Source organism: Monodelphis domestica, chromosome 1 (genome assembly GCF_027887165.1).
Source record: "Monodelphis domestica isolate mMonDom1 chromosome 1, mMonDom1.pri, whole genome shotgun sequence".
Lineage (NCBI taxonomy): Eukaryota > Metazoa > Chordata > Mammalia > Didelphimorphia > Didelphidae > Monodelphis > Monodelphis domestica.
In genome coordinates, this window is record NC_077227.1 from 117,478,099 (window position 1) to 117,505,379 (window position 27,281).

Sequence of the window (27,281 nt, forward strand, 5' to 3'; positions counted from 1 at the left end):
CAATCAATCAATCAATATTTGTTGAACACCTAATATGTGCCAGGTACTGTGCTAACTGCTAGGTGTACAAAAAGAGGCAAAAGACTGTCCCTGTCCTCAAGGGGCTCACAATCTAATGAGAGAGATCTCCAACTCTAGATTCAGAACAAGACATACATTTTCAGTATTCTACATACATTTTACTATTTTAGCAGTCAATAAAGTGGTATGTTTTGTATAACTACTATTTTTGTACAGAGGACATACATAATTCTCTTTAGGGGATAATGAGAGAGATGGAGAATCAATGACCACTTTGGTAAGTTTTCAAAAAGCATGGATAATATTGGAAGAGAAAGGGACCAGAGCAGGGCAATTTCCAATCTATGATAGGGAAAAGGAATATAAAGTCAATTGTGCACCTAGTAACTAGGAAGGTGGTGACCTAGAGAGTGGCTTGCATTTTCCTTTCCAGCCCCCAATGTCTTAGTATTCCAGAATATGAGATCATGTTCTCTTGTCTCTCCACCCAAGACCAGGCACTCCTTCCTTCCCAGGCCTTCCTTACTCACCTGTTCATGTTAATTAGACCTACAGAATCGAGATCATAGATCTAGAGCCAGAAGAGGTCTTAGAAGCCATCTAGTTCACCCCTTTCATCTTGAAAATGAGGAAACTAGAGCCCTTAGAAAAGTTAAGTGATTTGCCTAAGGTCTTATGGGCAGTAAATGTCAGAGGATATAGTAGAATTCAGGTCCTCTGACTCCTGAACCATTGTTCTTTCCACTGTACCTCAATGGATCCCACTGGCTGGAATAGAATAGGAAAAACAGAAAAGAATTTGAGATAAAGGGAGGACTGATAATTTCTGTAGCTCTGGTCTTGAGAAGCCACCTGAAAATAGTTCTAATACTGGAAGAGAGTGAGCTATATAGCAAACCCTTACTTAGCATTCTGGGTATTTAGGGAGGACTTGCACTTCCGGCATGAGGACTTGAGGAGTCCTTCTCAGAGCTGCTCATTCACCTTTAGTGTCCATCTGTCATCACCCAACTCTCACCTGTGGCTCCAAGAAGCTATAGTGTGTTCAGTAGCCACACTCCAGTAAGTCTGTCTTGAGAGATGGACTAAACCAGGTTGAAGATAAGCAATGGGCCTCAAACCTATAGAGGGATTAGGGGGAGAGTTATCCCAAACATGCGAAAATTTCCCCCTAGCCAGATGGGCAGATGAGAACAATTTGTTCCAATGTCTTTGAAGGCAGACAAAGCAGGGGTAGTGAGAGTTTAGGGCTTGGACAGACATTGAAAACACCAAGATCATCCACTGCATCCAGGACCATTACCAGTCTTGCACTGGACTTGGATGCCAGTGGAAGAGAGATTCATGAAGCTGAGGACTTGGGGCGACTGCCTCACTTAAACCCAATTCATGAGCCAGTCAAGACATTCCTCCCACCCCCATTGGTCCTCTTCCAAATGCAGGACAAACAGCAAGATCTTAGCAAGCAGAGCCCTTCATAATCTAGCTACCCCCTACTTTACTCTTACTCTAGTGCTTTGCTGACAAGAGACTGTCTTCCAGCTCTAGGCATTCTTCTCTCTGGCTGCCCCCCCCCCCCCCCTTGCTTGTCCTCCTCCTCCACTCTGACAGTGGTTCTTCCTGGCTTCTTGTAAGTTCCAACCAAAATCCCCTCAAAATCCTCTTAATTTCAGTGGTTTCTCTCTGCTAATGATTTCCTATTTATCCCCTACACAGCTTGCTTTGTATATATTTATTTGCATGTTGTCTCACCATTGGACTGCAAGCTCCTTGAGGGCAGGGACTGGCACAGTGCCTCTTTTTGTACCCCAGCAGTGCTTAGCACAAGTCCTGGTACATAATAGGCTCTTACTGATAGAAAGTGACTTTGAATGAGTGCTCTCTCTTCTCCCTGCCTCAGTTTATTCCTCTGTAAAATGAGAGGGTTGACCAAGGCTCTAGATGATCTCTAAATGTCCCTTCCAACCTCAGCATTCTATGATTCTAAAAGTGCCTACACACAAGCCTTCTCTGTTATGCTAGAGTGTCTTCCAGGACAGAGACCAATCTTACTATCCACCACAGTGGCCTCTATTAGGCTTTGTAATTCAAAGTTTTATCACTTAATCTTCCTATGCCTCAGTTTTCCTCATCTATAAAATGGGGGGATTGAACTAAATAGCATCTTAAGTTTCGACTGAATTGGAAATGGGAAAGGGCCCGGAGAGGAGCACGATGGGGGGAAGATTTTGAGAAAGATCTCTCTTCTGGGAGGCACCAAATCCAGGAGCCTGGCTCCGCCCCCCCCCCCCCCCCCCCACGGCATGACTCCACCCCCTTCCCCCGAATCCCTACATACTCACCGCTGCTCAGCGCCTGGGCCCGCCCCTTCTTCTGCACCCTGGCTCGGCCAATGGAAGGGGCACCAGGGGAGTGTTACGGCCAATGAGAAGGACATTGGGGGAAGTGGCCCGGCCAATGGAAGGGACAGCAATGGAGGGTGACCCCCCCCCTTCATCCCCACCCCACCTCCCGCCAATGGCTGGGGCACTGGTGGAAGTGCCTTGTCCAATGGGAAGGGCGACAGTGAAGGCTTACTAGACTTTGGGACGTCTCTCCTCTCTGGAAAATGTCCCCGGTTCTGCTGGGCTCTGGGAGACTGCGAGGAGTGGTCGGGTCCAAGGCGCCCTTAGCCCCATCGGCCCTGGGAAGCCGGAAAGGCCCCGCATTCGTGTGATCCTCTAGCTGAGGGCCTCGCGGCCCTTGAGGGGAACGCCCCCCGCGGCCCTTCTCGGAAAAGGCTGGGCCATGGCGGACGAGCGGCTCGATAGCCTGGAGGGCTGGGTGGCGGTCAAGGAAAACCTGTTCTCGGAGCCCGAGCGGCCCAAGCTGCGCTTCATTGTGGCCTGGAACGAGCCCGAGGCCAAGTTCGCCGTGACCTGTCACAACCGGACCCTGCAGCAGCGGCAGCGGCGGCGCTGCCGCGAGGGCCTTGAATCAGCTCCAGGAGGCGGCAGAGCCCCAGCCGAGGAGAAGGAAGGGGAGCAGGAGGTGGATGCGTACGGGCCGCTGAGCTGGGCCGGTCTCTTCTCCGCCACCGAGCTCCAGGGCGTTCATCGGCAGCTGGCCGCCGTGAGCCCGCAACTGGAGGCCTGCTTCCCCGCGCTGCCTCCCGAGGTCGGCCCGAGCCTATGGACTCTGCTCTTTCCGGCCAGGCCCGCGCCCGACGAAGCTGTGCTCCAGGAGCGCTGCGGTCAGCTGGAACTCTACCTTAGCGCTGCGGCCGACAGGTGCGGAGCCAGGATGCTCCTGGACTCGCTCTTCTCTGCCGACACCGAACCAGGAGATGAGTACTTCGAGAACCTGCACGAATTCCGCAAGAAAAGCCTGCAAGGGCACGTGGCCCGGGCTAAAGAGCGGCTCCAGAGGGTATGGCAGCATCCCCTGCACCTTGGGGAAGGGGCCCTGAAGGGTCGGGTACAGTGGCACCAAAGCCTCTGGCCCCAAGATTGTGGGTGCATGTTTAGCACCTGAAAAACGTGACAGTCACTTGGGCTCCAAAAGTGGGAGTGGCTTTTTACTACCAAACATAGATCAATCCAATTAAAAATTTGTGTAGTGACTGCAGTAGGTCCATCCTTCTCTCTGTAGAAGGAAAGATCTGGTGTTTTAAACATCTGACTTCCTCATCTTTAAATGGATTGAGAACCCATGGCAAAAATCTAGTCCTTTGTTAGAAATTCAGGCCTTCGTGTCAGCGCTCTCTCCAAACTCAATCTTTACATTCTATAGATAAATTATAGACTTCTTTGATCAAGATATGTGTGCAGCTCCTGAACGGCTGGGTAACACTTATGTTAACCAGAGAAATAGATATTTTCAATGCAGATTTTTTAAGGATGAACTTAATTGTTTGAATGGGGACCATGATGGTTTCATTTGACTCATTGTGGTAAAAGTTGATATTCACAAAATGCCAACCACTTTTATTTAGAAATTATCATTAATGTATTTGGGGAGGGGTTGAAGTGCTAACATCAAAAAGGACTGAACCTGTGTAGTCAGGGGATTCCAGTTCAAATCCTACCTCTCGTACTTTATACCTATGTGGCCTTCCATAAACTTCCCCTAATCTCAGTTCTTTGCTCTTTAAAATGAAGGAGTAAGGACCCTTTTGGCAGCCTGCCAAAAATTCTATAAACTCAGAATAATTAATGTTTTAAATGCATAATGAAGTACATAGGATTACAAAGGAAACCAATTTACATGGGAATGCAATTATTAATTTTTTAAATTTTCATAAATACCAGTTTAATCCTTACACTAGAGACTTTAAGGTTCCTTCTAGCCCTAAATCTGTGATCCCATGAACTATGGAAGAAAGGAAAAAAAGTCTCTTTAATTGACTCTGTAGATAATGAAAGGACAAGGATTTAATAAATCAATAAAAGGGCAAAACAATGGTAGGTGAGCTTTATTGTGGACAAATAAAGCTTTCAGAAGCAAAATTCAAATCCTATCATATTTTAAGTCAGAATTAGGAAAGGAATCCTATAGTTTTTCAGTTTCTTGAAGACTTTACAAAATATTGTTTGATTATGTCAAAAATGCCAGCAGTTAAGCCATTTGATTAGCATTTAATTAAGCACATGCTATGTACAAGACATTAGCAGACTTTAGGAATAGGAAGACAGTGAGACTGTACCTGCCTTCAAGGAGCTTAGGTTTTGCTCAAGAGAAGAAGAATTTATACAGTGCATGTATAGGACTGTATTGATAATACCCAAGTTGAATCTTGAAAGGAGGTAAAGATGCTGGCAAGCCAAGATGAGACAATGTATTCGTAGTATAGGAGGGATGATTTATGAAAATGTGTGGGCAGAAGATGAGTTTAGGAAACAACTCATGTTATGGTTTAGCTGCAATCAATATTGCAGTATGTGAGAGTAATATGAAATAAAGTGGATATGGTCTTCATTTTTATTATAAAAGGGCTTTAAATGCCAGAATGAGGAATTTGTATTTTATTCTAGAGGCAATGAGGTTTTTGGGCAGAGGACATGAATAGGTTTGTACCTTAATAAGACTGGCTTGGCAAGTAAATGAATGATGGCAAGGAGTGACTGGAATCAAGATTATTTAGGAGGCTACTACAGTGTTCCAGGTGAGAAATGATTATGGTCAAAATTAAGATGGTGACTATGAATCCGGGCAAAAGTAATGGCTGGAAGAAGACTCAACCAGATTTGACACCTAATTGAATATGTGGAGTGAGGAAGAAGAAAGGATTACAAGTGTATGGACTTTGGATAACTGAGAGAGTTGTGATCCTTGCAGTGGAAGTAGGGAAGTTTGGAGGAATGAAGCTTTAATGAAGAGAATGAGTTGTGTTTTGGACATGCCCCATTTTTGAAGCTAATGGGTCATCCAAGTTGGAGCATCTAGTAATCGACAATAAACATGAAATTATAAAATTCTAGTATCTGGAAAGTGTATTGGAAGCAGTGAAAAGCATCATATCCTTCAATTACAGTGTACCTTTCAGTACTTCATGAAGCCCTAATCTTTGTAAAGAAAAGCTTCTCTTATGGAGCTGGAAAAACAGGTAGAAGAGTAGGTTAGATTAAGATTCCTCCCTTTTGAAATTTTGAAGATGGAGAGAAATGGTAAAAAAAATACTGTGTAAGAAATTATTGATCAACTATAATCCTGTGACCTCTTAGAATAATAGAATTTGAGATCATCTTAAGAATTATAAATTAGATCAAAAATACATTATAGAAGGTTTTGATAAAATCATGGATAATATACCTATGATAGGGATGGATCTCAAGACAAAAAACTTTAAATCTTTTTTTTGTTAAGAACTCCTTTGGCAGGCAGGTGAAGCCAATAAGCTCTGAATAATCTTTTTAAATGCATAAAATAAAATGTATGGGATTAAAAAGGGAACCAGGGGGCAGCTGGGTAACTCAGTGGATTGAGAGCCAGGCCTAGAGATGGGAGGTCCTAGGTTCAAATCTGGCCTCAGACACTTCCCAGTTGTATGACCCTGGGCAAGTCACTTGACCCCCATTGCCTAGCCCTTACCACTCTTCTGCCTTGGAACCAATACACAGTACTGATTCCAAGACAGAAGGTAAGGGTTTAAAAAAGGGAGGGGGACCAATTTGAAGTACATTTATCAACATTTTTTTTTAAGTTTACAAACCCCAGATTAAGAACTATCCCCTTAAAATGATGAAATTTAAAACTAGAAGGGCCTTGGAGGTCATACACTTTTAAGAAAAGTATTCCCTCTTTCACTTTACAAATGGAAGGTGGGGATGTTTGGGACATATTCCCAACTTTAAACATGACTATACATTTTTACTCTAAAAGACCAAATACTAGACTACATAGTTTGAACTAGAATGGCATTTCTGATGTAATACTGTTGTGGGATGGGGAATTTAGCCAAATTTTTAAAAAAACATTTAATTCATTCAATTTTTATTATGTTCTTGGAAGTTATCCTTTTAAACATTTTTATGAGAATTAGTATGTTACAATGGAAAGAGAACTGGCTTTAGTGTTAGAGGACCTGGATTTATAAACTAAAGGAGAAGTGTGTTTTGGAAAAAAATCAGTGAACACATAAAATTCGTCCTAAATAAAGTAGTCATGGTCATTCTATTCTGTATGATTCATAAACCTGCTATAGTTAACCTTTAAAATTCTTGTTATCTTCTAGATTATTCATGAGCATAAAAATGCTGAAAAGATGATGGATTTAATGAAAGTTTATGAAGAAGAAGATGAAGCTTACCAAGAATTAGTTACTGTGGCAACAAAATTCTACCAATATTTGCTGCAGCCATTTAGGGATATGCGAGAGCTTGCAACATTATACAAGCTAGAAATTTCGGTATTATTTTCTTTTCATGTTTTTCTTATGTTTATTGTACTGTTTGCAAAGCAATATTTCACATATCACTTTTAAATTATTGCTATTTTACATTGGCAGATTACTTTAGTTACTCATACAAGAATATTTTTAGTAGTATAACTACACTGGTCTAGGGAGGGAGTGGAAATGAAGTAATGCTATCCTATAGTTTTATGATTTTCAGAGTGCTTTATATATTGTTATCTCATTTGATCCCTGTAGCAGTTCTGCAAGTATTGCTTTCATTTCACAAATGAAATACACATATATTGTACAAAGATGTTATCACTCATCTTAGTTGAAAAACAGATTAGTGGCAGAGTTGAAGAACCCCAGTTTCTTGACTCCTAGTTCATTGTACTCTCCACTGTACCACTCCCTTCTCCCACCCAACAATATACATCAAAAACTTTAACCATATTTCAACATGCTAAATGAATATATGAGCACATGCTACTCTTGACTTCTTTTACAAAATAATTTTCCTTTTAATTTGTAATTTTTATATTTTACTGGGTTGGGGGGATTGATTTACCTTTTTACTTATAGTATTCTTTTTATTAGTAAATTATGCTTTATAGAAATTTTTAGAGCTAAGCTACAATTAGAATTGCTATATCAATATAAATTAACTTAAAATGGAATTAGCACTATCTAACTTAACTAGTTGAGAAATTTACACACATGTTCTACAGTTCTAATATAGAATTATGTACAGAGGAGTTCTTGTTATGGCCACAAAGCATTTGCTGACAATATTGCTTTTTTTAGAATTCTTTCTCAACAAATACATTTTTGTACATAAAGTATAATTATTTATAAATAAGAAAAAGTGACTTGGTACTTTTCTTCCCAAGAATGAATTTTAGGGTGTTATTTATTTCCACACCAGGAGAGAAGCCAAAACTTTATGGAGAAAAGTAATAATAGTAGCCAAAATAATTCCTGGTACCTAACTTTAGATGAGGGGCAAGGATAAATGGCATCCTTATTGCCTTTATCCACTATTGAGGGGAGATCTTTCATTCTTTCTTTCTATAGAAGTCCATAGACTTTGATGAACTAGGCCCTAAAAGAATAGAGGCATTGCAGAAGGAGGCTAAGAAATGGACCAAACGAGCTGAAGAAGCTGTGACATCTATTCAGGACATCACTGTGAATTATTTCAAGGAAACAGTAAATGCATTGGTTGGTAAGCACAAAAGAATATTGTGATTGAGCATAGACTTCTCATCCCAAGTAAAAGAAACGATAATGTATGAATTTCATTTCTTCTAGTGTTATTAGAGTTAAAACTATCAGAAGGATTTTGGTGTGCTTCCTAACAGTCTCATTCTCTAAGAGTGGAAATGTCATGTAGACATCTGCTTCAATATTAGATATCCCGAAATTTATGGCAATCTGCTTTTTCAATTTTTAAAGGAACAGCTTTCTTTGAAGCACATATGACTGAAAATCATGGATCTTAGTGGTTTCCATGCTTTTACTCCATCAGGATGATATTTGAGTTTGGGTGAGCCACAAATATTTTCAAAGCTGCATTCTACCTTGTAGAGTAGTACAAGGGGAGGTCTTACTATTGACTCACAGCTTTACTCGACTTCCTTACTCTTCCTCATCCTTGCTTCCCCCTCCCCACACACACACACACACATTCTCCCAAAATTCATTACAAGAGTAAAGATATTTCTTTAAGCCTTGCAGGATTCACTATTGCAGATGTTCAGGCAAATAGGATTAAGCAATGGTCAAACCATTCAATTATAACCACATTGTCTAATTTTAGTTAAATAAAAACAAAATTAGAAGTATCAGAGCTAGAAAAGTAGAATTCTTTTTAAAAAGGAGTAATATGGATTTCTAAGAAGCAATATTTGACTTTCATTGGTAGGACAGGAGGTTACTTTTAAAGCATTTTAGGCAAAATTTATTTTAAAATTGTTTTTTGACATGTTTGTTAGTGATAATTGCCACTTGCCCTATATTTAATTGGCAGGATTTGTCAGTACTGTAAAGCTAAACACAGTACATGTTTCAAAGTGTGTTGTTTAACAGACTCATCCTTTAATGTTTGCATTTAACAATTATAATGAGATAGGTACTTTATTTAGCACCCAGAAATCTTCTTTGCTTTCAAAAGAATTAAGAGGGACCTGACATGAATAGAAAGAACAACTCTTGTTTCCCCTTCCCTCTTTTCTTTTTAAGAGTCTGTGGATAGGAACAAGACCATCATTATGTTTTATTACCTACTTGTGCATAGTGTTTTTAAAGGGAAAGAAAACTAAGGGCAATGGGGCAAAAAGTAGAGGGGGTGGCCTGTTTTTTATTGTTACACCAACCTATGATTTCTTATATCATTTAACTTCTAAATTTTAATGCAACAGTAATGCAGAAACAGATGGAACAGGATGAGAAGAGATTTGGCCAAGCCACTTGGGCCTTAGCTGCTCCTAGACTTGAAAAACTGAAGTACATGTTAGCAAGAGAGAGTCTACAACACAAGAGAGCCAAAGAATTATGCTTGAATCAAAAAAGAGTTGAAATTCGAAAGAAGGTAAGGTGAAACACTGCCCCTAAAATATATGTAGCACCTTTCTTCTTAGGAATTCAAAATATTTTTGAGGATGGTATGGAGCAAGCAAATATAAAGCCACTAGAGAGCAACTTGATGCTATTATAGATTTCCATAAAAGTAAGGGACAGGAAAATCAGCATTCAACCCACTTGAGGTATATGATTCCCTTTCTAAAAATGTTAAACTCATTACAAAAGTAGATAAGCTACTTTGGGCGATAAGGCAGTAGCATACTTTTTACTATTTGGAGATTGTGACTTATTTAATGGTGCTCTGAAATCATTCATTGTTAATTTACTTATTGTAGGGTTGTGGCCATATAACTTTTCCTGGGTTCCTATGACTTTAAAGAGGAAATTATTACATAACACATTGCTCCCTGTCTATCACTTTCTTAAGACAAATGTTTCATAGTTTATGAGGAAAAAATAAAAGATGACCTTTTGTAAATGAACTTAAATTTGTCACATTGCACTAGCACCTTTGTCACATTCAATAGGCAAGTTACAGCAGTATTTTTCTCCATACATCAGCATATATGTTGCTTGTCAGAAAATAACTGAGACAGTTTGTAAATATACTTTTGATAATATGTTATTTTTATTGACATTCTATTCTTTTTTATAAATAAGGTAGAAGGTCTTTCTGAAGTTGAAAAAAACATTGATGTGGTAGATGAGCTAGAAATACAGTATTATGATGTTCAACTTGAATTGTACGAAGTTCAACTTGAGATACTGAAGTTTGAAGAGATGCTGCTTATTATAGAGTTAGACACTATAAGACGACTAATAAAAGGTAAGCTATATCTGTGTGAACAAAATATATATACTATATATATATTATTATATATTATGTATATATTATATACATTATATAGAGATAATAGTAAATGTAATACAGCCCCTACAAATTATATATTTTGAATTAAGATTTTCCAACTAACTTTTTAAAATTAAAAAGATCTTTAAATTTAGATATTTAGCATTTAAAGAATGTTCTTCAGGTCATAGCATGAAGGGTAAAACCTTAGGGTCAGCAAGACTTAGGTTCAAATCTTGCCTCTCACACAGAATAGATTTGGGACCCTGAGCAAGTCACTTGAACTTTCAATACATCAAGCAACTTTATAAGTTTATAAATTACAGACAAATTATTAATCAATATGAAGGGAGGAGGGGTTGCAGGATTTCTCACCCTGACAAAATCAGATGGACCAAAAAATTTTTCTTGGTTTTATTTACTAAATACATGTTTTAAATTCCTCATCCACATTCTTTTATAAATTAAAGCATTCATTTTAAAAATATATTAATGGTGCATATTTCTAGAGAAACAGGATGAAGTTGTATATTATGATACTTGTGAGAATCCTGAGGAACTTAAAGTTGTTGATCACTTGGTGGGACAACAGAATTCCCAGATTTTAGAAATGAAGACACTCAGGCGTCAATCTCAACAGCTGGAATCCAAACGAGGGACTATCTGTGCAAGAAGAGCCTATCTCAGGAACAAAAAAGTAAATATACTTATGGCTTCTTTTTCTCTTTAATTCCTGTGATTTTCTTTTTCATGGTTGATTAAAATATATTAAAAACTAGGTTTTTTAGCAGCACAATAATTATAGAAGAATGTGCAATTATATAATATTTCCAATTACTAAATAGATATTTAAATTTCTTCTTAAGAGCTCTTCTTTCAGGCTCCTTAGCGAATTAGTATTAATTTAAAAAAATATCAATTCCTGTGGTAAAAATTCACCACAACGTATTTATAATTGCAATTTTTAAACAGACTTTATTACTAAGAAGACCTATAGAGAATACTTATAAGTGTGCTTCATTGTTTTTTTAATTAGATGTTATAAAAATTACTTTAAAATACATATTATTTTAATAACATTCTTCATCTCATCTTTCTTTAAAATGAGGTTTCATTTTTCTAATGTCAGAGAGTTATTTTTTTCTTTAAAATACCTTTACACAAATGAAACTTAAAATAATTAAAAGAATTATCTCACTCTAATGACAAGAAAAATTTGTTACCTCAAGCCATTTCCAGTGAACTTTGGGTGTGCCCAAGGGGGTCAAGTTATGACTTGGCAAGCTTAATTACATTTGTTGGATTTTGAGTTGTTGTTCAGTGTTGGACTCTTAGTGACTCCATTGGGGTTTTCCTGGCAAAGATACTAGAATAGTTTTTCCATTTCCTTCTCCAGCTCATTTGATAGCTGAATAAACTGAGGTAAACAGGGTTAAGTGACTTGCCCAGGGTCACAACAGCCAGCAAGAGACTGAATCCAGATTGGAACTCAAGAAAAGGAGTCTTTCTGAATATCCAGGCCCAGAACTCCCATCTACTTCCATTTTGAGTTATCCCATGCTAAAATAAACACAGCATAAGTGGATAAAGATAATTTGAGTTGTAGTTCCTGCATTTGGGAACTGCTTTTCCAACAGGTACCTTCTGTCATACAAGTCATAGAATTTTTGAGGTTGAAGAAGATGGAAGATTGTAAAGAGCTACACGTTTCAGTGGTTAGAAGTTACTGGTAATGAAGAACATCTGATTTAACCTCCTCTGACAGCCTTCTAAGAGAGAGAAAATGTTTCTAACATGTGAGGTTGAATTTTAGAATATATTTTTCAACACATCATTGTAAATGATGGTCAGATATAATCAATTTAATATAATTTAATAATTTAATAAGTTCAAAGTCATGTAAAAATAGAAGACTATAAAATATCTTTTACATTTAATTATATTATTAATATTGCACTTCAAGTATGTTATTAGTAAAATAAACTTAAAATCATTGATACATTTTGTTTTGGCCCAAGAAATACTTTAAACAAACCCATTTACAAAGTACATTCCCAGAGGGGAAAAAAAACAAATTATTGATTATTAACAGAAAGAAGGATTTATTCATTTTGGTGAAGAATCTCTTCTTTCTCAAGGTACTGGCAACATTGTGTCAATACAGGTACTGATGAACTATAGTGAAAACTATTTACTAGGTGGGTGTCTTGAACAGGCAACCTAAAAGATGATTGCTTTTTAATGTGCTTTTTAAAACATGGCCCACAGAAAAAGAATAAAAATTAAGGTTCTTATTTATTTTATTTTGGCAGGATCAGTGCAAGGAAAGTCATTGCCTCAAATTGCAGCAAGCACAGGAAAATATAAAGAGGTTTTATCAACATCATAATATTCAAATGGTAAGTAGCTAAAGAAAATTTTTTTTTGCCACTACACATTAGCATAGTTTTGAAATAAAGAAAATTAAACCATCTATTTTCCTTCATGGCTAGCTTTCTGAACATTTGTCAGGTGGCAATGACACAGATTAAGAGATTTAGACACCTTAATTTTCATGACAGTAATAAACATTTTAAAAGTTAAATGTGAATGTATTTTTTAATACAGAAAAGAGACAAGCGAAAAGAAGAGGAGAAAGAAAAACAAGAATGGATAAACCAAGAACGACAAAAAACTCTACAACGCCTAAAATCATTTAAAGAGGTTAGCGCTTGAAAGAATTATTTATAATTTGGAAAAGTTTTTATGAGAGAATGTTAGATTTTTTATTTGGTTGGACTTGAATATATTAAATTGGTGGTTGCCAGGGATTTAGTTTCTAAATCCCAAAATGAATTACTAAAGTAAAATGTAATTTATGATAGTTTATTTTACAATAGAGGGAAGATCTTAAGGAAGAGAGAAAAGGGAAGAGAGAGAAAGAGAGAGAGAAAGCTATGGCTTCCTCAGAGCCAGGTAGAAATTCTAAGCCTCAGTCAGGGGAAAAGAGCCTTAAAACAATGGATCTTTCTCAGAGGTTCACACCTCCAGAAAAGCAAGGAAACTAAGTCAGCCTTTGCACTCACCATGGTGACCATCTAAAAGGAAAGCAATCTGAGGTCTCCTGCACTAGCTACTCCAGGGGTCCAGTTCCACAGCCAAGTGTCTTCACTCTAAGTCTGAGTGTCTGTCTTCCAGTCTCTCCTCAAGTCTCTGTCTTCCAGTTTTTCCTCCAAGTGACTTCTTCACTCCAAGCCCAAGTAATTGATCTATCCCAGTCCAACTCCCAGTGACTGAAATGATCTCTCGATCAACTCCTCCTGTGTGTCTGTTTCCTCTATTTAAAGATCTTTTTCTCTTGTGTTACCTCCCCTAAATTTTTACATCTACCAATCACTCCTTTCCAGGACTGCCCACTCAATGTATGAAATGGGTGTTCACACCTTTTGTAGTTAGTTAACACATTTTTGTGGTTAGTTAACACTTTTTTGGGTTAGTTTAATACCTTTTGTAGTTAAAATGGGGAGATCTACTTTAAATACTGAGTTAACACTTTGGGGACTAAAATCTAAAAATAGACAGGGGATTACAATTTGATCTTCACTATTAAGGAAAAGCTAAGTACCTTCATTGTTACAATCAGGAGATAGTCAAATCCAATCTTCACAGGAAAGATAAGTAGTCTAAATTCAATTCACAAAACATTTAAGGGGCCTACTCTATGCTAGAGATAGAGTTGAAAAATGGCAGCTTATAGTCTATTTCTTCTAAAACAACTCTATAATCAGTGATCTAACTTTAGAAAATAAAAGTAATAGGATCAAAAGGATGTTCTGAAAAACCCATTTCTGTTGAAGAAGTAGAATATTAAAAACCTCACATTTATAAATAGAATTAAAAGGCCTTACTTAAAGGGCTCTTACTTAAACTATTAGCTATTAATCAAGATAAATTGCTTACTGGCCAGTAATGGTATATATATTGCAAGGTACCAGGAGATACCAACACTCTTTGGTATGTTACCAGATAGAATGAGCTTATTTCCATAATATATTGTTTTTTGGAATCTCTCGAGTCTCTTTATAAGACATTTTTCTCATCCTGGAGTCCTTGCAGCTCTTTGTTACTGATTCTTCATGAGTTGCCACTCTACGTGTATCTTGAACTTGTTTTCCCTTTCCATTAAATAAATGTTCATTTTGAATTGCAACAAATACAGGCTTTGTAGTCAAGAGGTAGTTGCTTAGAACAAATGAAATGAGGTATACTTTTAAAAATGATCAACCACTACTTTGTAAGATATAGTGCCATCTTGAGGAAGCTAAGAGGGTATGGAATCAGAGAATCCGAGTTCTAGTGCTCAGTCTTTGACTTGGCACCTTCTTGACCCATCAGCCCTTGGGAACTTCAGCCAATAAACTTGCCTCCTAGAAAATGGGGAGAAAACTGCTTGTACTACATATCTCACAGGATGGTTGAAAAGAAAGTACTTTATAATTGTGAGTTATTTTGTCTGAGAGTAGACTCAAGGTACCCAAGGATGATTTACATGCAGTAGAGGATTGGTTTTGTAAAGCAGTATAATCCGGATCAAAGCCTATTTTTGTATTGCTTTGCTTACTTAGGGCAAATCATTTCATCTCTGTAAAATGGGGTTAATAATAATACTTAAAACTACCTCTCAAGGGTGGTGAGAGGAAGATCTTTGTAAACTTTAAAGTGCTCTATAAAGGGGAATTATTAGGTTTTTGTATTGAATTTTGTTGATGTCATTTTTAACAAAATTTTAATATAATTCTTTTTTTTCTTTTTTAGAAATGCCCAGTTCAGTTTGTGCTTAAAACATCTTGTTCAAAACCAGTTAGTCCAAAATTGCCCAAAGATATTTCCCAGAAAATCTCATCACCAGCTTCTCAACCACTTTCAATAGTGCATTTATCTTCTAAGCAAACAAGAAATACTCCTGCATCCAAAGCCAGAGGTTTGAAAACATCTAAATATAAAGACAGTCCTGGAAATGTCCCTATTCAGATTTTTGTTCCATTTGGTGACCCACCACATCCAGAGCCCAGCAAGGAATTGAATTTACCACCAGCACCACCACCACCACCACCACCTCCTCCTCCTCCTCCACCTCCACCACCACCTCCTCCTCTACCCCCTCATCTGTCTTCACATTTGAGAACACCTGGGAAGGATGATGATCAGCCACTGCCCTTGGTCTGTGAATCAACTGCTGAAAGAATATATGATTCCTCTAAAAGTTCTTTAAACCTCTGTACAGGTAAATATTTGAAATTTCTGTCTCTTCCTTTGATAAGTTAAACTTCCATTTCTTATTTCTAGAACCTAGAATTGTCACTGTATCCCCAAAGTAGACTAGGACCTTAGATTCATTCCAATTTCAAAGTATTTGAGTGGTTTCTGCTTTTTCACTTTTGAGTGAGTATGAGATACTGGTCTAAACTTAATTTTTGCCATACTGTTTTCCAATTTTCTCAGCAGTTTTTTCAAAGAGTGGATTCTTATCCTAAAAGCTGGGATCTTTAGGTTTTTTGAAAACTAGATTGCTAGATTTACCCCTAGTCCATTCCATTGATCCATCCACCCTTCTATCTCTTAGCCAGTATCAGATTGTTTTGATGATCAATGCTTTATAGTACAGTTTAAGATCTAGTACTGTTAGGCCACCATCATTCACATTTTTTTTTCATTAGTTCCCTTGATACTCTTGATCTTCCAGATTAATTTTGTTATATTTTTTCCAATTCTATAAAATAGTTTTTTGGTAGTTTGATAAGTATGGCACTGAATAAGAATTGTCATTTTTATTATATTAGCTTATCCTACCCATGAGCAATTAATGTTTTTCTAATTGTTTAGATCTAGTTTTTTATTTGCTGAAAGTGTTTTGTGATTGCGTTCATATAATTCCTGTGTTTGTCTTGGTAAATAGATTCCCAGTGTAATATATATAAGGTGAGGGAGAGAAAGGAGTCTTTCCTCCCTGCTGGGTCAGGACCAGAGTGAGGTAATGATGGAGTTGAGTCAAGTAGAGAGAGAGGAAATGGATTGTCTTCCTTTTCAGCTCTCACTGGCCAACCCTACTCTGATTGCCTTCAAGATCCTTAACTTCTGTTCCCTCAGAGACTTGGCTGATTTCGTTTGACACAGACAACTTCTCCCTCTCTGGGGAGAGAAATGTAACTTCCTTCTCCTCAACTCCAAATCTTTCTTCCTAAATATTATGGAGTCAGTCTCTTGCTCTTATGAAAACAGTTTATTTCTAAGGGAACAACAATAAAGGATAGGGCAGATGAATTCAGGAATGTGGCAATAGGAAAGAGGTAATAAGGAGTCCCTAAAAAAACTGAACCCCTTCTCCCAAAGTCTGGCAGGTCAGGCTTTGCTGATTTTAGAGGAATCTTCTAATAGTGAATGGCTTTTGGTAAAGTCTTCTTCAGTTGGCTGTCTTCTTGGGGTCACAGTCAGGAGTCACAGGAAGATAGTACAGGATCAGAGATCTGCTCCGATCAACCTTCTTGATGGGCTTCCCACAGAGAAGGTTCTCATCAACTGTCCAGATCAGCTTACTTCCTCTCCTCCCTTCAGAATTCTCTCTCCTTCCTGGCCTTCCTCTGTTCCAGCAGAATCCTCCAGCCTTCCCAGTCTGCTTCTCTCTTCAAATCTTACAAATCTTCTCTTACACCAGACATTTTATATTGTCTAGAGTGATTTTAAATGGAGTTTCTCTTTCTCTTACTGCTGAGTTTTGTTGCAAATATATAGAAATGCTGATGATTTATGGGAGTTTATTTTGCATCATGCAACAACTTTTGCTAGTTGTAAGGAGAATTTAGTTCTTGATTTTCTAAAGGGAAATCAGTATGTTTCACTGAAGAAAATATTGTCATAAAACTCCTGATTTGGGCCATTTTATCTGAGAGGGATAAGTAGGACATCCTTTTTATTTCAACCTATGTCATAGAAAAATTTTTCTAAAATGAATTGGTGTGCTTTCCTGTCTTAGAAAAATACAAAAGGAACATAATCAAATCATTCATTATTAAGTTGAGGATCTTGATCATCAGTAAAATATTTTCATTCTGAGCACATTCTCATAATAGCTATGGTTTTAAGCTATTAGGACAAATCTGTAATGACCCTAGCAATTGCAGAGATATTTTAACAATATAGTCCAGTGCTGAGCATATTACAGGTATTTGACAAATACTTGCTGAAATGAATGAGACTTGTTTTCTTGTCATTTTGCATTTATTTATCAAGCATTTATTGACTGCTGCCTATGGGCAAAGCTTTGTGTTGATACAGAAACATTTTATCTTTGATTCTTGTTATCTGGGTTATCAAAGGAATTACCATATCTATACTTTACATTATTGATGTACCAATTAAAATCACAGTACTATTATTGTGAAACTAAATTACATATTTGCATGGCCCCATTCTTATAAATGATAAAAAAAACAAAAGTGCATGAGAGTTTAGAACATATTCAGATCTTTAGCAGTAGCAATTTCACCTTAGAACACAAAGTTTCTACATATTATATCAAAAGAAAAATAGGTCACAGGAGTGAAAAACAATCAGCAAAATAATTGGACCTTGTCTGTAAAATCTTTTTATTCTCAGAACTAAACTGTGAATTCAATTTTCAAGTTTGAGTCCAAAGTCAAATCATGTTTAGCTAGTCAGAGCAAAGCCCCAGGGTTAGCAGCCTATAGACCTAGATTTAAAGCTTTACCTGATAAAATTCCAAGCCTATTGCTGCTACAATCTCCCTTCCTCTCTGAGCAAAACATAATTTATTGTAAATGCACATTTCTCACACATACACACATATATATACCCAAGCAAGATTGCATGAATTCAATTTAGAGGAAGTCTGCCAAGCCAAGTGGGGTCTTTCTTGGCAAGAAGGTTGTTTTCTCCCTTTGGAGGCATGATACCCCCTTGGCAAGAAGGTCTGCTGGGTGGAATTTTTTCTTTCGAAAGTCAGATCCTTCCTTGAAGGCTAGATACCTTCCTGACTAGAAGGTTATGGGTTTTTTTAGGAAGAAGGCTGGGTAACTTCTTGAAAAGAAAGTCTTTTTCTTAAAAAAATGGTCAGATTTTGTCATAGCTCATACCCCTCTATTCCATATATGGTAATAATGAGGATATCTAAAGTTACTCTTTAACATCAGAGACAAATGAAATAACAGCCTCAGAAACTCCTGCATATATTCCAAGACACATAAGGCATGCTCAAAACTCTCCTTGGGGCAATGATATTTACAGAGAATTCTATCATTAGTTTTAAGCATACTACAATTATTGATTACTGATTATCCTATATAGTTATTTAATTAATAATTGGAATTATTCCTTACTATTGATTACAATCAATACATCAAAGGTTTAGCCAACAGGCCAGTTAAACCTTGTGAGGGTAGCCATCGGGTCGTCGACCCCTGGAGAACCAGGGCTTTGCTCACCCAGCATGCAAAGACTGCTTTGGCGGAACAGGCTGAAGAAACTAATAAGAAGGTTCAACAGCTGAGATGGCGACGCAGCAAAGCACTGTGGAGTGCTTAGAGCGTGCTGGAGCACAAAAGACAACACGGGTATCCAATGCAGCTGAGGAAGTCTCCAGGTGTAACAACTTTTCGTGCCACTGGACCCAGGCTTCCAACACCAAGAGAGTGGGACTGTCTCTGTGCATCAACCTTTCCACTTAAATCTCCTTCACGCACAAGTATCTTTGTGCACACTCATCTATCCTAACCCCATCCACCTTCTTCAAAACCTGCAGCGATGGGGGAGTGGCAACTCAACAGGTAGAGGTGACCACTGGCGGTTGTAGTCGCGATCCTGCATGTAGGTGGCCCACGGACCAGTGGTCGCTCGTCCCTGTAGGGCAGAAGAGACATTTGGCAGCATCCTGGGCGACTGAGCAGCCCTCTCTAGGACAGCACTGCTCACCCTAATCAAGGGAGGGAACTAGAAAAGGTGTCCCAAACATTGCCTGCCCTACAAACACCCGGTCAGCACACCGCAGCTGGTGGGTCATTCCTTTAAGAGGTCGAAATCAAAGAAAACATAATACAAAGAAACTCCTACTAGGAGCATGGAACATCAGAACTCGATAGAGAGAATACCCCAAGACCTGAGAGAAGAACAGCTCTAATCGGTAAAGAACTGGCGCAATATAACATCAACATCACAGCCCTAAGCGAAACACACCTACCAGAAGAGGGATCACTCATCGAACCCACCACTGGATACACCTTCTTCTGGAAAGGTAGAGCCACAAATGAAGACAGAATCCACGGTGTTGGCCTGGCCATCAAGACCAGTTTGCTCAAACAGCTGCCAGACTTGCCTGTGGGCATCAGCGAGAGGCTCATGAAGATCCGCCTACCTCTCAGCAAAGACCAGTATGCCACAATCATCAGCGCATATGCCCCTACACTGACTAGCACAGAGGAGACCATCGAGCAGTTCTACTCTGACCTGAGTGCTATCCTGCACTCAGTGCCCACAAATTACAAGCTGATACTACTGGGAGACTTCAACGCCCGTGTTGGCCAGGACCATGAAAGATGGAAAGGAGTGCTCAGCAAACACGGCATGGGCAAAATGAACAACAACGGCCTACTGCTACTCAGCAAATGCTCAGAGTTCGAACTCACCATCACGAACACTGTGTTCAGAATGGCGAACAAATATAAAACAACGTGGATGCACCCATGATCAAAACAGTGGCATCTCATTGACTACATCATTGTATGCCGGTGGGACATCCAGGATGTACAGATCACCAGAGCCATGAGAGGAGCTGAATGCTGGACAGATCACCGATTGGTTAGAGTGACTCTTCAAATGCACATTGCACCTCGACATCCAAAACGCACCCAGACAGTTCACGCATTTTACAACATGAGTCGTCTTAGAGATCCATCTTATTTGCAAACATTCCAGTCCTGCCTGGACGACAAGCTCTCTGCCAAGGGACCACTCATTGGAAACTCAACCGAGAAATGGAACCAGTTCAGAGATGCAGTGAAGGAAACATCAAAGGCAGTCCTAGGCCCCAAACAACACAACCACCAGGACTGGTTCGACAAGAACAACACTGCTATTGAAGACCTATTGAACAAAAAGAACAAAGCCTTTATGGAGTGGCAAAATAGCACAAACTCTGCTCTTAAAAAGGACAGATCCAAGTCTCTCCAAGCCACGGCGCAGTGTGAGATCAGGAAGATGCAAAACCGATGGTGGGGGAAAAAAGGCAGAAGAAATCCAGCACTTTGCTGATACGAAAAACTACAAATAATTTTTCAGTGCCCTCAAGACTGTCTATGGGCCATTAAAACCCACCACCATTCCCTTGCTATCCTTTGACGGTGACACTCTCATAAAAGATAAAAAAGGCATCAGCAACAGGTGGAAATAACACTTCAGTCAGCTTCTCAACCGACCTTCTTCAGTTGACCAAAGCACCCTTGACCAGATCCCCCAAAACCGCACCATTGAACAATCTGACGTCCCTCCTTCAATAGAGGAAGTCCAAAAAGCCATTAAACAAATGAGTACAGGCAAGGCACCCAGTAAAGACGGGATCCCAACCGAGGTATACAAGGCCTTAAAGGGAAAGGCGCTTCAGGCATTCCACATAGTGCTGACCAGCAAATGGGAAGAGGAGGACATGCCCCCAGAACTCAGAGATGCCTCCATCATAGCCCTATACAAGAACAAAGACGCACAAGCAGTCTGTGACAACTACAGAGGCATCTCACTACTCTCCACTGCTGGAAAAATCCTCGCCCGTGTTATACTCAACGGACTCCTGTCATCTGTTTCAGAGCAGAACCTGCCTGAATCACAATGTGGCTTCTGACCAGATCGCAGCACCATTGACATGGTCTTCACGGTGAGGCAAATGCAGGAAAAATGCCTTGAGCAGGACCTGAGTCTCTACATTGTCTTCATAGACCTGACAAAGGCATTCAACACAGGGAACAGGGACGCATTGTGGGTGATCCTTAGCAAGCTCAGTTGCCCAGCAAAATTCGTCAAACTGATCCAGCTCTTTCATGTCGACATGACAGGGGAAGTCCTCTCTGGTGGAGAGACTTCCGATTGCTTCAATATCTCCAATGGCGTGAAACAAGGCTATGTCCTCACTCCGGTACTATTCAACCTATACTTCACCCAAGTATTACGACATGCTGTGATGGATCTAAATCTGGGCGTCTACATCAAATACCAACTGGATGGCTCACTATTCGACCTTTGCCGCCTGACTGCAAAAACAAAAACAACAAAGAGATTTATCCTGGAAGCTCTCTTCGCAGATGACTGTGCTCTCATGGCCCACCAAGAAAATCATCTTCAAACCATTGTGGACAAGTTTTCTACCGCAACAAAATTGTTTGGCCTGACTATCAGCCTCAGCAAAACAGAGGTGCTGTTTCAACCTGTACCAGGGAGACCAACTAACCAGCCATGCATAACTATCGACGGCACGCAGCTTTCTAATATCAACACTTTCAAGTACCTGGGCAGCACCATCGCCAATGACAAGTCCCTAGACCATGAGATTAATGCCAGGATCCAAAAGGCCAGCCAGGCACTCGGGCAGCTGCACTCCAAAGTCCTCCAACACAGAGGTGTAAACACTGCGACGAAGCTCAAAGTGTATAACGCAGTGGTCCTCAACTCACTCCTTTACAGCTTTGAGACATGGACACTGTACCGAAAGCACATGAAACAGCTGGAGCAATTCCACCAACGCTCTCTCCGGTCAATCATGAGGATCCGATGGCAGGACTGAATCACCAACCAGGAAGTCCTTGGCAGAGCCAACTCCACCAGCATCGAAGTCATGGTCCTCAAAACCCAGCTACAATGGTCTAGACACGTCATCTGCATGGACCCACAGCAAATATCAAGACAGGTATTCTATGGTGAACTGTCAGCTGGACCCAGGAAACAAGGCCAACCAAAGAAAAGATACAAGGATCAGCTAAAGTCCAACTTGAAGTGGGCTGGCATTACACCAAAGCAACTAGAACTTGCTGCCTCTGTCAGAAGCAGCTGGCGAACCCACATTAACCAGCCGCCACCACCTTTGAAGATGAACAACATCAACGTCTCGCCGCTGCGTGTGAACACTGACACCAGGCCACAACAGCACCTCCCGTAACAACTGGCATCCCATGCCCCATGTGCCACAAACTTTGCGCCTCAGCCTTTGGACTTCAAAGCCACATGAGGGTACACCGTAGATGTAAATCTACATAGATGAAAATGCACAAAGATAATTGTCATTCTCGGTCACCGAGAGACTACTACTATTGATTACAATTTTTCATTGAAAGAATATAGTTATACAGAGGCATAAAACAATGAATATAAACTGAAGTTGTTTATTTAGATTCTTTTACATGCAAATTTAAACAGTTTGCCAGAATTGCCAGCATAACACTCACTATTCAGGCATGTTATTGTTACCACCTTTCTGCCTTCTCTCCTTTCTGTCTTTCTTACATTCCTAAGGACCTCAAGGTTTTTGGGAAATGAAAAAGAACTCACGAAGCTCCTTTTCACAAAAGGCTTGGCTCCCAGCTTAGTCTAAAGTTTGCTGCTACATTTGTAATTCCTGAGGTGTAGCATAAGTGTTCTCTCCAGATTTCAGTGGATGCATCAAATCCTACTTGTGGCTACGTTATACCAGACAGAGAAAATGGACCTTCCATAATCGAATTGTTCATTAGAAGTTTTATTGTGGACCTTTTCACATTTAGAGACCAAATGTCTTAAGGCATACAGAGTGAAACTTGTACCCAAGATTTTAGTTTAGAGAAGTACAACTTTGTGAACTAGAAATAGAATATCACATGTCCTATATAAATGGAACCATACAGAATACAAATACCTTTATATATATATATTAGGGCTTGTTAAAAAAAATAAGTATGAGGGGCAGCTGGGTGGCTCAATGGATTGAGAGTCAGACCCACAGACAGGAGGTCCTGAGTTCAAATGTGACCTTGGACACTTTCTAGATGTGTGACCCTGGGCAAGTCACTTAAACCCCTTTGCCTAGCCCTTACCACTCTTCTGCCGTAGAACCAATACTGTAAAAATAGACTCAAACTCTGGACTTCAATACACAGTACTGATTCTAAGACAGAAGGTAAGGGTTTAAAAAAAAAAGAATGTTTCTCTTTGTATGGAACATGTGTAGATTAGACATAGAAGAGCCAAATGTGTTAGAAGGGAGTGTTTGCATCATATTAGAGTCAAGATTTACAATTGAATAGTTCGGTTATACTTTAACCAACATATGACAAATTATCTCAGTTGCTATGTCTAAGAAATAATATTGCCTATGATCATCATATCTGTATCTCTTCTATATTGCTCATAGATTTGAGTTAGAGGAATTAGCAATAGGATGGCGGGTCAACTCAAGGAAAAGCACTGGATCTACAGGGGGGCTGCAACATTGCCACCATTAAGTCAATATGGATTATTTGCTAAAACCTTAAATCATTTTACATGTAAATACACTTGTAGCTTAATATTATAAATGAGAATTCCTTATCTAGCACAGTTGTGGACAAGTGGTTTGTTTTTATAGTAATTATTCTTGTTTTTCAATCTGTTGCAGGAACTATGGATAAAGTTTTGGCTTCTTTAAAGCATGGTGACATGCTTCTCCGAAAAACAGAGAAGTCCACTTTGCTCACTCCAGAAACCTCAGTCCGAGATAACATTCTGGCTGCCATAAAGCAAGGAGTTAAATTGAAAAAGGTTCAGCAAGAGCCTGTCACAGACATCAACAAAGGAGCACCCAATGAGCTGGAAAGAAGCATCAAGGCAGCTCTTCAGAGAATTAAGAGAGTGTCTGCTGACTCTGAGGAGGAAGATAGTGGAGATCAGAATAACACAGAGTGGGACACTTAGCCTGATTGTTAAGGCCAGAGGTTTGCTGGAATAATGGACTTCTTAGGATAAAGCAATGTAGGCGCATGTGGACTTCTGAGAAGCGTATGTACTCAGGGAAGGACAGCCTCCATATTTTTTTTTAAAGGAGTGTTTTATGAATGAAAACCACATTGCAGCGGTTTTCATTATTTTAATTCTTATTAAATTAGAGTATGCATGATTTTTAAAATCTTTTCACAAATGAACCAAAGAACCTATAGATTATATTTCATAGGTTGTGGTTCTGAATAGCCCCTGGGGGAGGGGGAAATAATCAGGATGTTATGTGGTATGTTTTTACCACAAAATAAATTTGAAAAATGTAAACTTTTAAACAAATACACTGAAGCTTCCTCAGCCCCACCCCCATCCAAACTATGTGCACTTTAGAGATGAAGGGAGAAGAGAATAGAGATTAAAGAAACTAGCAGTGATATCACTGGGCTAATAGGCCATTGAGCCACGTACAGCATAGAATGTGTTAACATGGATTTTGGAGCATTTTACATTAGAAAAGTAAACACCACAATTTTACCTTACTTGTAGAGAAATAAGGGTTTTTGGAGGTGTTGGGGAACAGTTTTCAGAAATAGTGCATCTATCTAATTGAAATGATTGTGTTAACATTTTAATTTGTTAAAACTGAATAATTTAAAGAACCAAAGTAAACAGATTACATTTGAGTAATATTTTAAATATAATTTATTCTTTAGCATATCTGTGCATAGAACTATTTTCAGTACCTCAGTATTACATTCACAAGAAATTGAAAGTTTACAGTACATTAACTGATATAATTTTGAAATACATGACTACTAATTTTAACATTTCCACTACAAAACCAGCAGAATATGAGGTTTAAGAATCAATAGGATTAAAAAAAATTTTTTTAAAGATTCAATAGAATTTAAACCCAGACTTTGTTTGTCATGTACAATTTTATTAGAGGGAAATTTTAAAATCATGTAACTAATGTGGGTAGGAAATTTTTTCTCCCAAGAAATGTCTGGCCTTGGAAATCATGCTCTCCCTTTCTGGTTTCTAAACATTCTAAAATGAGGAAATACTTCCTAACTGCCCTAATAAATAAATACTTAATTTTTGTCTGTGGTGGATGGATTCTCTGGTGATGGGTAGAATTTGGCTCATACACTTTTACTGTGTTAAACAGTTAAATACAGATTCTACTGTGTTAAACAGTTTAGTAGCTTAAAATTTTTTATATGAAAAAGTTGTATTTCACGTATTTTGGTATTTAATATTTATAGTAATATTTTGGGTAAGCTTAAATAATTTAAAAAGCACCTTTGTGAGCTCTATCAACAATGTTGACAAGTGCCTTTTTGCTGTTAGGGAGAAAATGTGATGCCTTGGGAATCAATTTTATACTTGGTTATAGGATGATAGCATTTTCTGAGTTTTATAACAAAGGTAAAATTGAAATTAAAGTGTTTTAACAATGAAGCAGGACGTGTGCTTTTTAAAATTAATTACACCTGTTTACTCCTAACTCTGACATACCTTTAGGGACTATTGCCATGGAATTGTTGTTTTCTTTAAATCCGTCTAAAAGACAAACTTCTTGGGAAGAAAAAACCTTTGCTATGGGTCAGGAGTTGCCCTATAAGTTTCTGAAATTTGTGAGGTTTTATATTGCATTCTAAAAAGTTACTTTAAAAATAAATAAAACTTTAAGAACTTATTACAGGACTTAGTTTACTCATTCACCAAATTTTAGTGAAAAGGAGCAGTGTGGCACACTAGAAAGTATTGGCCTAGCAGGACCCCTGTCAATTCCACTTAAGAGCTTGTCTTATATAAATTCCAGTTAAATGATAATATAATGAAAGGCCAATAGGCAAGAGTATGCCATTATATGTTTAACAATCAGCCTCTGGAGAGGAAAATGCACCTAAAATTTTTTTTTTCAATTACATGTAGAAATAATTTTTGACAATTGTTATCCAGTATGTTGCAATTCAGCTTCTTTCTCTCCCTCATGCCCAAGATAGTAAATAGAATGATATATAGAGAATTGTACCCAATGCTGTCATTCAGTACATATTTCCATATTCCTTATGCCATGAAAGAAGAAACATTATCAGATATACAATTTTTAAAAACATGAAAGAAATAAAGCAAAAAATGTCATGCTTTGATCTGCAGTTAGACTCCAGCAGTTCCTTCTTTGGCTGTGGATAGTATTTTTCATCATGAATCCTTTGAGGTTCTCTTGGAACCTTTCTTTGTTGATAATAGTTTAATACTTCACAGTTCATCATCATATAATATTCTGTTACTGTATATACATTGTTCTGGTTCTGCTCACTTCACCGTATATCGGTTCATATATGTCTTTCCAGGTTTTTCTGAACTCATCCTGTTCACTATTTATGGTGCAATAATATCCCATTATAATCCTATACCACAACTTGTTCAGCCTTTCCCTAAATGATGGACATCCCTTCAGTTTCCAGTTCTTTACCACTACAAAAAGCTGCTAAAAATGTTTTTGTACATATAGATTCTTCCCCCCATCTTTGGTCTCTTTGGGATACAGTCCCATTAGGGGTATTGCTGAGTCAAAGAGTATGCATAGTTTTATAGCCCTTTGGATGTGGTTCCACAATGTTCTACAGAATGGTTGGATCAGGTCATAGTTCCACCAACAGTGTAATAGTCTCCCAATTTTCCCACATCCTTTCCAGCATTTATCATTTTCCTTTTTGGTTATATTAGCCAATCTGATAGGTAGGAGGCGGTATTTCAGAGTTGTTTTAATTTGCATTTCTCTGATCGTGATTTGGCATTTTTTTCTATGACAATTAGATAGTGTTCATTTCTTCCTCTGAGAACTACCTGTTCATATCCTTTGACCATTTTTTGATTGAGGAATGCTTTGTATTTTTTATGAATTTGACTCCGTTCTCCATATGTTTAAAAATAAAGCTTTTATCAGAGACACTTGCTACAAAA

At 38.5% G+C, this 27,281-nt stretch overlaps 1 protein-coding gene across 1 annotated transcript; it reads left to right on the forward strand.

Moving 5' to 3' along the window:
• The first annotated feature begins 2,525 nt into the window (after nucleotides 1-2,525).
• WHAMM (WASP homolog associated with actin, golgi membranes and microtubules) lies at nucleotides 2,526-27,281 on the forward strand. Its single transcript, XM_001365466.4, has 10 exons — nucleotides 2,526-3,429; nucleotides 6,734-6,907; nucleotides 7,970-8,120; nucleotides 9,316-9,485; nucleotides 10,139-10,304; nucleotides 10,838-11,025; nucleotides 12,641-12,727; nucleotides 12,936-13,031; nucleotides 15,123-15,591; nucleotides 23,989-27,281. Exons 1-10 carry the CDS (start codon nucleotides 2,809-2,811, stop codon nucleotides 24,282-24,284), a joined length of 2,418 nt encoding a protein of 805 aa, XP_001365503.2. The 5' UTR covers nucleotides 2,526-2,808; the 3' UTR covers nucleotides 24,285-27,281.

Excerpts from the sequence above, each read along its gene's own strand:
- WHAMM (XM_001365466.4), top strand. The coding sequence starts at position 2,809 with ATGGCGGACGAGCGGCTCGATAGCCTGGAGGGCTGGGTGGCGGTCAAG. Across the intron at positions 12,728-12,935 it reads AACATCATAATATTCAAATG|AAAAGAGACAAGCGAAAAGA; the intron begins GTAAGTAGCTAA and ends TTTTTAATACAG. Across the intron at positions 13,032-15,122 it reads GCCTAAAATCATTTAAAGAG|AAATGCCCAGTTCAGTTTGT; the intron begins GTTAGCGCTTGA and ends TTTCTTTTTTAG.